At 36.1% G+C, this 13,428-nt stretch overlaps 1 protein-coding gene across 4 annotated transcripts in view; it reads left to right on the top strand.

The window, feature by feature from the left end:
• The window catches only part of PCDH7 (protocadherin 7), a 288,307-nt gene extending 276,247 nt beyond the window's left edge, over nucleotides 1-12,060 (top strand). For 3 of the 4 annotated variants that reach the window (XM_075420672.1, XM_075420673.1, XM_075420674.1), the window contains exon 3: nucleotides 7,599-12,060. In XM_075420672.1, coding sequence (XP_075276787.1) covers nucleotides 7,599-7,978 — 380 coding nt within the window. In that variant the 3' untranslated portion in view covers nucleotides 7,979-12,060. The remainder of the gene's footprint in view (nucleotides 1-7,598) is intronic. The other variant, XM_075420678.1, reaches the window with a different exon arrangement.
• The last annotated feature ends 1,368 nt before the right edge of the window (nucleotides 12,061-13,428 follow it).

Consider the following 13,428-nt stretch of genomic DNA (forward strand, 5'->3'; position numbering starts at 1 on the left):
ATCACTATATTTATCCTCAAAGTTTTTTTCTGACTTCTAACCTGATTTGTCATTGTTGCAATCAAGCTGTTACTTTTGGTCCTTTCCACTATGGGCATGCAAAACTGGTTGTTCCCATTCTTGCTTTACTATAACCTTTTAGGTACATGAAAAGTTTTGTTTTCTCCCTCAGCTGCCTTCTCTTCTGGCTAACTCACTTTGATTCATCTAGCATGAGCTTTTTTAAAATGTTAAAGAATCTGTTACCTGTTTCTGTTTTCTTATGGTATTGCTTTATTTGTTTGTTTTATTTTATTTTTATTAGTTGTAGTGGTAAAGGACTATATAGCATCTCATGTTTGCTTAAAAAATTCCCCTCTGGTCTCTCTTGAAACCAGCTAAGTACTTGGACTTTTGACACGTTACAGCAGTGAATCTTGCTTTTCTTAGGAATTTTTTAAGGAATACTTTTATTTTACCATTTTTCAAGTAGCGTATTGAAAATTTTCACTTTCAGTCTATGTTCCTTTTTCCTTGCATAATGAAAATAAAAAGATTCAGAATTCATTATTTTATATTCTTCTGCAACATCTCCTCTCACAGTATTAATCATTCAATCAATGTACGTGTAAGCCTTTCTGTACTCTGAAGCATTTTGTTAAGCACTGAAAAGAATTTCAAGATTGAGCATGATATACATTAAATTATTCTAGTCCAAAAGCAATTAATATATTCATTACTTCAGTGCAATTGGCATATCTGAAATAGTGGATTTGTGTTTGACTTTATTCAGTAGGACTGTTTTAGAGATGGCATGCACTGTCTCTGCAGTTCACAATAACGCCACATTCAGAATGACAGCAGTCCAAGCCTTGGGGCACTAAATGCATCTTGAGATATGTTCAATTGCTATTCAACTGTATTTAGCCTAAGGTGCAGAAAAAGACGTTGCTGATGCCTTCAAACATTTTAAAGTATTTTAATAATGTCTTGGTATGTCAGAATATGCCACAGCACTAACTGGAGTGCAGTTCCTGAATTACTGCAATTAGGAGGCAGGAATTTCAAAGACTGTACTGCTGTAGCTGTGTATCACTATAGCTTAGCCTTTTTTTCCTCCCTTAAACAGTGATTTTCTACAATATGTACACTCTAAGCTGTTTTCTGCATTATTGTTCTCTGATCATGTAGTCAATACTTGTTGTGCTTTAAGAGCTCTATTGTGTCTCCGATCACACAGGTCACAAAATAGACAACCACTTAATACAAAAGCTATGTAAATGGACTCCTGCTTAATTACATAGTCTTACTGGTGTTTCACTTGAATTTCGGGTCGTCCTCTGAATATAGTCTAGTTGTGCACAGAGTGCAGGGAAGGGTGGAATGAAAAGTGGCTTGTCAAAACCACAGTCTCGATCAGTACTCTGTGACAGTTCCTATTCTTTTTTCTTTTCTCACACTAGTCTGGAACTACTGCTCAAGTATTCTTTGCAGGTCCTCAATAACTGGAAACATGTAGGGATGTTATGGGCCCACCAATGGGGAAAGACAGGAAAATCTGCATGTAGTCATTGATTTGTCATAGATCTGCCAATGACTCCTCAGATCTTGTGGACCAATCTGCATGGTTTACAGAAGTACTGTTGCACTGCTGTAGTACTGTATGGCTACTGTGGTTGTGTAGTCCTCCAAGAAAAGGTCAACAGCTGGGAATGCTTCATGGGCACAGGGTTCTTTCCGGAAATGTTGAAGTTATTGTATCTAGATAGGATGTCAGTGTTGCTCTGGTGGATTTTCCATCTCCAGCAACAAGTGGAACAGAGCTTCTGACTACTTACACACGTCTGAAGTCTGTTGCTACCACAGGCTTTGTGTATGGTTTACAAAAGATGAGAAAATGAAAAGGTCTTTGCATCTTCCTCCAGAAGAGTGTGGTGCTAGGACCATGTCATGACTATTTGACAATGCTGGCTTTGTAGAAAATACAAGAATGTTTGTTAAAAACTATGTGGAGTGGAGCCAGAATGGGTGTGCATCCTTGATTACACTACTGCAATGTGCATGTATAAAAAAATCCCATAAACTGTAACATGTACTTGTTGACTACTGTGTTCATAATACTTTCTCTGTAGTTGATTTATTGTAGTTGATATATTGACCTTCTTTGGTAAGGAATTGGAGGAGAGAAAATGAAAATTGCTGGGATGCATATTTTGGTTGTTAATTTTTTTGGCTTTAAACTGGTTATAGAACATCATAGTTCCCCTCTTCATACTGCCATGGTAGATGTCTTCCTCTTTTGACAGCAAGCAATCCTTCTAGCCCTAAAGCAACAGTCAGTTACAATCAGCAGAAACATGAGCATATATATTAAAAACTTCATTCATTTGCATGCTCTTATACAAAGTTTTATGGAAAACAGGTTATCGCTGTCTCAGAACTCAGCCATAAATGTAAAGATTTGTTGGATTAATGATAAAAGCTATTTTATTAAAAATTATACTTATTGGCTAACTTTGGAAATTGTTGGTGGAAGCTTATATCAGATGCAATGAGAAAGTCGATTGTGAGACCCTGTAAATTAATATCCTCCGATTTATTTAAGCTGAAGTATGAGCAGTTGCGAGTGAAATCTGTTTTATAAATATTCACTTATGAAGTCTCCATTGACGTATATACCTAAAACCTGTCTAAGTATCTGTATTTTTGGGAGCTGGTTTTTCAATTGCTTTGTAAATAGTCTAGCAATACTTAGTTCTGATGTAGAGACACCATAAGAGGATATACTTGAAAATAACTTAAAGACATCTTCCATAGTAACTCTGGAGATAATTTTATGCAAATAAAAGCTTACATTTGATTACTCTATGTACAAACAGTTAAAACCTAACCGCAAATCTTCAAATTTCTGTATGACAAGAAATATCATTCCTCCAGCTTTATTTTCTAATTAGCATTGTGATAACATTTGTTTGTTAATAACTGGCATTTTAAGCACATATTTGAGTCAGTTTCCAGATATGTAACTGTGGTAGAAATCTCGTACTCATCCTTGGTGTCTTGCCAATTGTGCTGACAAATTCTTTGCTGTGTCATATTCCATTAGGCTTGTCAGCTAGCAGTGTGGTTGCTACTAAAGTGTTTAATTTTAAAGCTGAGAAGTACTTAAAAGCATGTCACTTAGAGATAGATATGTTTGGATGTAAATTATGCTGGAGGACAAAAGAAACCTTTTTTTTTTTTTTCTTCAAATTCAGAGATTGTTCACAACTCCATGGGCCAGATGATATAAAAAGAGGGGTATAAAACTACGACTTTGCAAAAGAGGGTCAGTCTTTTCAGAGAATTAGCAAAAATACAGTTAGTTACTTTGTAACTGAAGTGGTGTGGCAATTTACTCAAAACGAAGGTTAAATCTCTGTTATGTACTGCAGTGTATAGAAAATATCCAAGTTTTCCTTTACTGACTAGTTTAGATACTGATAATAGTTTAATCCTGACAGCCCTGGATGTTTTATCCATTTTCTGATACACACACACGCAGAAAATTCCCTCCTTCCCTGCACTGCTTGCCCCTGCCAACCAAATCCTGAAGTTATGTCCATCTTTTAAACAGAAGAGCAGTTACAATGCAACAGGTTTCAAAACATGTTAGGTTAAATGTGTGCTTAAATGCTGTACTGATTCAAGCTCTTACAACAGATGCAAGAAAGCAATGGGGTAGAAGGCTACATTAACTGTACATGCCAAATACCAATTAAAAGGTGTTTTAGAGGAAAGTGTATCACACTGGATCCGATAGCATGAGGGAGGTGAGGCTGCTGCTGCTGCTCCATTGCCCCAGGTCCAGCTGGGAGCGAAGATGAAGATGTATACCTGGTAGGCACATACACAGAGCACACATTCCAAATATATACATAGTTGGCCACACAGATCATAGACACTCAGGGCACTCATACTAAAACAGACAGCACCAGTGGCCTCATTCTGCTGCCCTCTCTGGCTTGACCAGATAAAAGTCCACTAGTGAGAGTGGACATGTACATATGTATACATGCATGTGCACACTTAATATAGATCCCATACCCAGGAAAGAGTTAGAAAGGAATTTATTAAGAAGATAGGACAGATGGTGATGATCAGGCACAGGACACAACCAGACACGCTTCTTCGCCAGCAAACTATTTACATGTGTCTGGCCCTTTTATCCCCTTATTTCTCTATTTTCCCACTCCCTATCCTCCTGAAATCACTTAAACCCCTCCTCTGTCCTCCCTTTTGTTCCTCCCCTAAACATCACATAGTTATCCCAAACTGTTTTTCCCCATATCCCATAATGTGTCCTAGATACCTAAGCAGCAATCCCCCCTGTTAGAAAAGTGATCTGGAGAGCAGCTGCCAACGACTCATGATGATGGGTTTCACAACAGGACTATGGGGCTGATGGCTCTGATAGTATAGCCCTGGGAACGGCCCCCAATGAGGTGGCTGTTCCTCCTGAGTCCCTGATTTTGGTTTCTGTCTGCCACTATACACCGCTGTGCTCCTCTGGGCCTGGGAGATGGCCTCTGTGATGGGCCTGGGAGTAGCCTGTCTGGGTATCATTTGGGCTAGTATTATCCTGCCAGTGTCTCTGAGCTCTTTGGTGAGTGTGAAGATGAAGTTTATCACATAACCCAACAGAGCGAGTCAGCCACATGCTGGCTTAGAGGTTATTGCTTCATAAAACAGCACTATAAGGCTGAATTGTACAGCAAGTCCCCATGTTTTACGATAATGAATTCTAACATTTGTCCAGAAGTGAATAGGGGATGCACTACAATGCATAATGGCAAATTCTAAAGTCTGTGACTCAAGGACCACTAGCGAGGGAAGGTTTTTTTATCAACCCAAGTAATGCTGGCTCAAGATTTGTTCGCACTAAAAACAAACTATCAGATATAATGACACATTAATTGTTTCAATCTGGAAAAAAGTATCCAGACAACAACAACAACAAAACTTTTTCAATAAACACATACTCCTATGTTTTAGATAAAGGTCAGACATATTGCTAAGTATTTGCTAATATTTTGCCCAACAACTGAAATACTAGTAGTAAGCATAATCTTTAATGGTTATTTTTTTGAAATAAGGTACTGTTTGAAGAGTTTATTAAGATTTAGATGACATGGGGATTTGCCCTGCTGTAAAAGTATGAAGAGGGTTTTTTTGTTGAAAAATCAAAGCACATCAGGTGCAGCTCAGCAGTTAATTATGCTTCCTACCTTCAGAGAGTGCCAGAATAATACTATAATTTAGCTGACAAATTGAGAATTTTCCTGTTATAGTCCCCATCTTCTGTCTGCATCTCTAGAACATAGGGATCTGAAAACTGATGGGCTGAGATCTGTTCACAGTCTTTGCATTCTTCACTGAAAAAAAGTGGGAATCATGGCTGAGTCTAAGACTAAAAGCCTAAAAAAGTATAACTAGGAAAAAAAAAACAACACTCAATTCCCTCTTCTCAGTCTCACACAGCTACAGAGTTACTCAGTTACGTCAGCGCTCATTTCCTCATTAAAATCAGTAATGTACTAAAATACGGAATATTATACAGTATTCAGAATACATACAGTAGATTCTATAAAAATGTTGACAACTGTTAATAATAAATAATATACATATTCTTTGCAATGCTGCAACATATTACTAATTAAATGAATGTTTAAATGCATGAAAAATCAGGACAGGATGAATATAAAGCTGACTTTCAAGAGCTTTTGCAATTCTATCAGGATTAAATCTGCAGTTGCTGAAATGAAATATGCTTGATCTGCAAGCACCTGTTGTAAATGTTTTAAATTAAACCAATTAATTGTGGAAGAGGCAAAGAATTTTTGGTTGCTTTTTTTTTTGTTTTTCATTTTAACCTCAGCAGTGGTCTTATTTAAAAATTCATTAAAATTTCACAGTTGGAATTGTCACTGTTTGAGAAAGTCATCTGGCAGCCAAAATCAAAGAAAAAATGGGCAAAACAGAAGTAACAAAATGAAGGCTGAATAGGTTTTTTAAAGATATCAAAAAATATCAAGGAACAAAATGAAGGCTGAACAGGCCTTTAAAAGATATTTTATGAGGCATAGGTTATTACTGGTAAAAATACTGTTCACTTGAATTTGGGTGTTGTGGTGGGAAGGTAGAAAGTTGCCACAGCCCATATGAAGTACCTGACTGTGTTTCCACATTTAAGCTCCTTGCTCCTTTTTCAGATAATTGATTTTTTGTAAAAGGAACATAAAAATTTCATCAAATAAGTCATATTATATGAATGTCATATCAAATAAACTGGATAAATTAATTTACTTGCTGTTTTTTGTTCTTTGTCAACTTTAATTGTTTGAATATTTTGTTGTTACTTTGTAGGCAGCTCCAGTTATTTCTTGCAGACCTTAAAGTATAGTAGACCTGAGTAAAAGCAAGGTTTCAGAACCTTACCCAGTACTTAGAACAGTTGAGGTAGCTTCTTAATTCAGTTGCATTACAAGTATCAAAATATTAATATTAAAAACTACCTGTGTTTTTATCAGGTAGGAGTCAATCCTGCAGTCTCCTGAACTTTGATAGTTTTCAGTGAAAGTTCTTACAAGCACAGTAGCTAGAAAGCTTAGACACAGTGACCTGGAACAGGACACCTTCTAACACAGTAAGTCACGTATAAAACATTAGTGCATCTATTCAGGCAGCACTCAGATTCTCCGTCCCTCCACATGCATACGCAACACACAGAACAGCTTTATCTGTACATTAGATTAAGTCTATAACCAATTAAGTTTATAACCTATGCTTGGTAGGCTGCTTTTAAACCAAAGCAGTATGCTTTTGTAATGTGTTATCATACAAATTAGATGCTTTTATTCAAATTATGTGTTGGAAATTGAAGGAGACCTACACAAGGGTTGTTAGGTTGGCCTCATTTTCACATGCAAGATCTGGAAGTAGAAACAAGGTTTAGAAATTTGGAATTCTTTTAAAATTTTTTTTAAAATGCTCCTACTAATCAATGACTGTACAATTCATGTAACATATTGTGTACTAACAATGAATGCCAAATCCTCAGAAATATAAGCAGAGGCTGATATTATGTGCAAATTAAGTCACATATTGTCAGTAACAGAGCTGCTCACTTGTAGAGCATTAAATAAGTTCATAAGTACTTGCAGAGTCCAGGGCCTCAGGTTCCTTTCACATAAATTCAAAGCATTCTTTACAAAAATTCAAAGAAAGGTATTTTTAATAATTTCAAGAAAATTGGCAGTATGGAATTAAGTGCTTGGTTGACCCTTTTAAACATCAAAAATTCATTCAGTACCTAATACGAAATGCTTTTGAGATTGATTTACAAGCCCAAGAAGTTGCTTAATAGTCTTATTTTTCAATTCTTGAGGTTGAGGATAACTGCAGATATGCTTGTTGCCTACAGGCACATGCAGTGTAAAAAAAACTGTTATTGAGGAACTTACTGCAATGTTTTTATCATGACCTTTAAAAATACCTTTTGCGAATTTAAGGATTCTCAGTTTCACTAGAAGTCATTGCAATGTTATTCATTTGTAAAGACAACTCTATTTTACTTTCAGATTCAAGGCCTCTACCAGATGTAGCCCTGACAGGGAAGTGTACCCGAGAGTGTGATGAATATGGCCACTCGGACTCCTGCTGGATGCCAGTTCGCACTTCTCCTGAAAGAAAGCAGAAGAGCCAGCCAAAACTCTCCACTTTCATGCCTGTCGATGAACGGGGCAGTCAGGAAAAGCTGGCCAATGGAGAAGCCTCCCTCATGGGTGATCGCAACAGAAACCTCCTTAACAAAAAGTTGACCTCATCCTATGAGACCTTCAACGCGGCTAGTTTCAGCAAAAATGAAGAAGGCAATCCAGAGGATATCCCCCTTACACAGACAGGGGAATACAAGCCATCTCCTGTCAATACTCTAACTAGAAGGGAAGTTTACCTGTAGGCTAAAAAGCAGCAACAAAGTTCTTTCATATTATAAGAAAGAAAGGGGTCAAAAGTCTTAAAATCAAAACAATTTTAACAAAAAAAAAGTAATAAAGAGGGGGCCACCAAAGAGACAAAAGATCTGCCTGCCACTTCTGCTTCCATAGCAGGCATTTAATTATACCGTCTGCCTGACTATACTGTACAATGTAGAAAATGTTGTTACTTGCATGTCTAATTCCCCCTCACAGATTTTTATTTTCCTAAATCTATAGTTGCAAATTCCTCCCATAGTAATGAGCTTGTTTAAAAAGAACACAACACACTGTTGTTTCCCCTCTGCAGAAGCATGAGTTAAGCCAGTCGTTTGATTGTCATCTGGCTTGTTGAGGATAACAGGTCAGGGAAAATGTATTAAAAACATATCATCTGAATATTGCTGATCCCCACAGGGACAATCCTTCAGAAACCATACAGATATAGAGATAAATATAAAGGAATAATCATTAATAGGCACTTTGTGAAGACCACAGCTTTAATATTCCCACCTCTCATCTGAGGCTGGAAGCAACAGAAATGCGTTCAGCCTGAGACTGCAGTCAAAACCACGGCATACTTTCCTATGATTCATGAACTCTGGTTCTGTTTTATCCATAGAACAAACGTGTTCTTGCTGTGTCTCTTTCTCTCCTTCTCTCTTGTTCTCTGTAATGATTACTTCAACGTAAACACAATTAGCAACGCATATACCATAGGATAGTAATGATAAACTGTTGAAATCATTATTTTGGGCAAGACTAACATCTAGCTGGGAAGATGGTAATAACAAAAAGGCCAAAGATCACACAATGGATCAGGGGAACTGCTAAGTTTTGGGGCTTGGCTTAGAAAACTAATATATCCACAAATATACATGGGTACTCATAACACACCTTCAGTTACATCTTGCACAGCAGCACAGTTCACAAGTCATTTTTTTCTTCCAGTGTGGTTCAATTGAATGCCCAAAGGAACTGATGTGGGTTTTTTTGTAACGACATGACATGTTGCAGCAGATGCTGCTTATGATGTGCACATATACCAGTTTCAGGGAATTTTTAAGATCAAAATTAAAAATGAATAGTAGGAATAGAAGACTGTGCTAATGAGAATGCTTAGTGGGATGGAAAGGGTGGACAATGGGATGATGACAAGAGAGTATTACAAGTCAAACACAAAACCTTCTTTTCAAAGTTCAAGGAATGATTGCTAAGTGTTTTTTCATCAGTGTTGCAGATTACCAATTGCTTCAATTATGTCAAACATATAATGCAGACTTTCGTGAAACACAAGTGCATTAAAACTGAGAGAAGTGCATTACTGAAGGATGTCAAGACACGCAACATTTCTGCTAGGTAGAAAATGGTTTGATAAACAGCAGTATGATACTCACCTAGCAGGTCAAGATGAGTCACAAGGAGTCCAAGCTACCATGACATGCAAGAGCTCTGGGCTGTAACGATTCTCATGGTGAGTGCTGCTTGAAAGGATGAGGAAATGAAACAGGTGTTTGTGCAATAAAAGCAACAAAACATGCAGAACTTCAACCACTTACTTTGTAGCTGAAGCTGTAGTAATAATGACAGACTGAACTCAGACAGTCAGATGAAAGTGACAATCAAAAACACAGCAAAGATAGCTTGAGAAACGGGGAAGCATCCAAATCCCTGGCTGTTTAACCTGGCGTTAAGGCATGGCCAGATGTCTCTCCAGTATACTGTAGTTACAATGTAGCTTTGGTTAGTTTCTTGCTTTGAAGAACTGAAATAGAAATAACCTTAAACAGCCTAAAGTAGAGGCTGGTAAATCAATACAACTCATCACATTTATCTTTTAAATTCACTTCTCCATATAGTGGGATGTGCCAGTATTGGCCATTTCATTTTCCCGTCTTGAGTTTCTTCAACATCAGTCTGTGTATAGCAGTTATGATGAATGGGCACATTTAGAAAGAAAATATTAAAATCAAAGATTAATAATGATTGAACATTTTTATGTTTAATTATTTAAGTAATATGGAGAGATGCAAACTAGTACTTTGTTATGACACTGCACACAGCAGTTACTGCTTTGTATAATCTGTAAGTACCTGTTTAAAAATGCTTCTAAAAATGCTTATGTAATGTATACACATTTTTCTTGCACGTTTCGACAGAATACACAATTGCATAACACAAATGTTCACAGAATTTCCTTTAATAAGGTTTTATTTACTATTACACATAAAAAAATAAAATAGGTAGCTTGCTTCCATGTATTCTTAGACCCTTTTTCTACAAGGCAAATAATACAGGTCATAGAAGAACTTCAGATTAAACGGATCAGCAGTCACTCACCAATTTTTGCATCACATAAGACAGTCATTAAATACTTTACTCATGTACATCTCCTTAGGTCTAAAATGGGTGTGAAAGAATTTTTTAAAAATTCATCTATATCTACTGTAAGTGTTCACAGTAATTCTAGTGGAACTAGCCACTATTAATACGCTGATTACTCTTCTGACCTGGCATGACACACAAATATATTTTGTGTTTGTATTTTCTCTTTTTATTTAAAATAGGTTAAATCTGGTGCCACTCCATAAATAGAGTGCTTTTGTATAAAAATATACAAATAAAACTATAAAAAATAATTAGGGTGAATGCAAAATATGCAACTGTGCCTTTTCTACCTATTATTATGGTAAAGTGGTAATTGGGTTTGGACACTGATGGATAAGGGGCTATTCCCACCTTTTTTGAACCTGTATATTTACCTGTGTTTATTTTCTGAGAAATTATAAATAATATATTTAAAAACAAGACTTTTGCCAAACTCAGTTAATGGACCAGTCTTAGGCATTATTAACACAAGGCTGTGGTTTAAGTAGGTCTTGCAGATTTTTTTTTCTTGCTATTTTTGTGGGGTTTGGGGTTGTTTTCATTTGTTTTTAATTCTGCTGCCTGGAAAATCATGATCTGTTTATATTGTAGTTGTTTAGCAAGATGTCACCAGTTCGTGTTGGCAGGAAAATTGGCAATTATATATTTTTTTTTAAATTGCTTTTAGCTATCATCACATTTCAATTGTACAGTATAGAAATCATCCTTTTATTTCCTTCCATGGGAAACTCAGATGAGCTTTGCATGTATTTTACATTAGGGCACCTTTATGGATTGATGCATTAATATATAACTTTATATGTATTAGAAAATCCAATAGCTTTCGTCTAAAACCTAATGCTCATTCTGGATCTCAGATCCACTATGTTTATTCAATATGGTTTCTGGCTGGCCTGCTGCCTGAGTTTCAGGAAAAAAAAAAAGTTAAACATTATTTTTATGTGGGGGAAGAACTAAAAAGGGATTGAAATGGTTGGCTGAAAGGCTACCCTAGGAAGTTGTCAAACACGAAAACAAAGAATGCAGCTAAAGACCTTGCCATAAATCCAGCCATCACCAAACACTTGTAAGGAACTTGAACAACAAATTGTTTTCCCTTTTGTTTCATTGATGATAAATATTCAGTGTTTCCTTAAGGAATGAAGCAGGTGAAATAGCAATAGAAATGAAAGTCCATCAGTTGATTTGTATTACTGACTGAAAAGCATAAACACAAGGAAGAAGACAACATTCACCAGCTACTGGGGTATGCTTTCAGACAACTTTTTCCTAAATTTTAAAGCACTTGCATTCAGTGTGATACGATCTGTTTGTAATATTAATCATTGACTGTTGTTCTGCAACTTGGATGTTGATAGTGAAACAGAGAAAAATTTATCATTGTTTATTACGAGTCACTATGCACGCAACTATGCTAAACATGGCAAAATGTATTAAGCGCTAGTCCACCTCTATTTATGAAATATTTACATAATTTAATTTGCTTTTGTACAGTTTTATGTAAATAAATTGCTTGTCATTTTTGTCTCTGCAAATTAAAATATAACATGTTCAACTGGTTGTCCATTTGCCAGTGTACTTTCTCTGACAAGCTATCCCACTTTTACTGGATTAAACCATATGCTAGTTTGTATATTTAACCTATATTTTGCATAGCAAAGTTGAAACTACCTTCGTAACTGGGCACATCTTCAGCTGCTGATGTAGCTGAGGTTTTATCTGTCTACAGAGTGAAATTCAGTAGAGGTTATTGTCACTCAGGACAGCATACAGTTATTTTTGTGGTAGAAATAAAGTACTTGTAATGATAGCAGTTGTTTCTGATTAGTGTTCAAAAGGGCCTCTTATTAAGGTCTGTTGAAAACCTTCATATTAAGGGAAATAACAAGTCTTAAGTAGAAGCTCAGGTATTTCCATTATGAAATGGCAATTTTCTAATAATCGACAAGGTTGTTATTTTTACCAAGAAATTTAGAAATATGAAAAATTCTAAAATGTCAGTGAAGCATCTATGCTGAAAAGAATAACACAATTAATGCAGCATTTCAGAGCAAAATGTGAAAAAAAAATCTCCAGTTCTTTCTAGTTGTGAATCAAATTATCCAACTCAGCATAACTACAGATCAAGAACAAACCCTCCTCAAGAAGGAACATCTAAGAAGCAGAAAGTGTTTATTACTTAGCTGTCTGGATCACACACTGTTTTTTTTTTATTTGTATGTTTTAATGGCTGGTTTGGAACCTGCTTTTTTAAGTTGGAATTTGCATCAGTTGTAATATGTGAAAAATATATTTGTGGGGAGAGGGATTGAAGGTTAAAACTCACCCCCTCCCTGTTGTTTTCTACAAAATACAGTACTGCCACAGAGACCTTGCAAATCATTGTGTAAAATTTCCCACTGAACACCACAGAAAGTGCTGTTTCTATCTTTTTACCTTAGTTACAGATTAGGCTTTGATTTTTTGAATACAGTCTGGCCAAACTTTTTTTTTTTTTTTTTTTTTTTTTAATAAACTTTACATTGCAAATTTCTTTTTCTGACTGTGCTTTCAGTTAACATTGTCTGGTCTTCTCTAATGAACGTGTCAAGGAAGATTCTTCATTCCATAAGCAGATGTCTGAATCTGCATGTCTATAGAGAGAATTCAGTCCACCAACTGACCCCAGATCTCCCACATCACACTCGAATGAGCAACCCCTCAACTTCTTTCAGCAATAGCAGTATTTTAATGAGTAACTTCAATCAAGATTTCATGTTTATTTTCTACTAGATGTAGTATGCAAGGCATGACCTTATGTTTGTTTATTTTGTCTTTTATCTTCATTCTTCTTGTTTACCAACTGCATCCAGTAGGGTGATTACAGAAAGATAAAATAAATTTCCTGAACCACAGAGAGTGGTAAGGGTGGATAATACAAACCAGTGAAAGTTAACAATTTATGCTCCCCTTTAACCCTGGCTTCATTTCTCCCTCCTGCACTGCAGTAAAATGTAAATCTTATGGAGAGACTGAAATTAATAAATGTGACCTAGGCAGAAATAAT

This window comes from Opisthocomus hoazin, chromosome 5, assembly GCF_030867145.1.
Source record: "Opisthocomus hoazin isolate bOpiHoa1 chromosome 5, bOpiHoa1.hap1, whole genome shotgun sequence".
In the NCBI taxonomy this organism is placed as follows: domain Eukaryota; kingdom Metazoa; phylum Chordata; class Aves; order Opisthocomiformes; family Opisthocomidae; genus Opisthocomus; species Opisthocomus hoazin.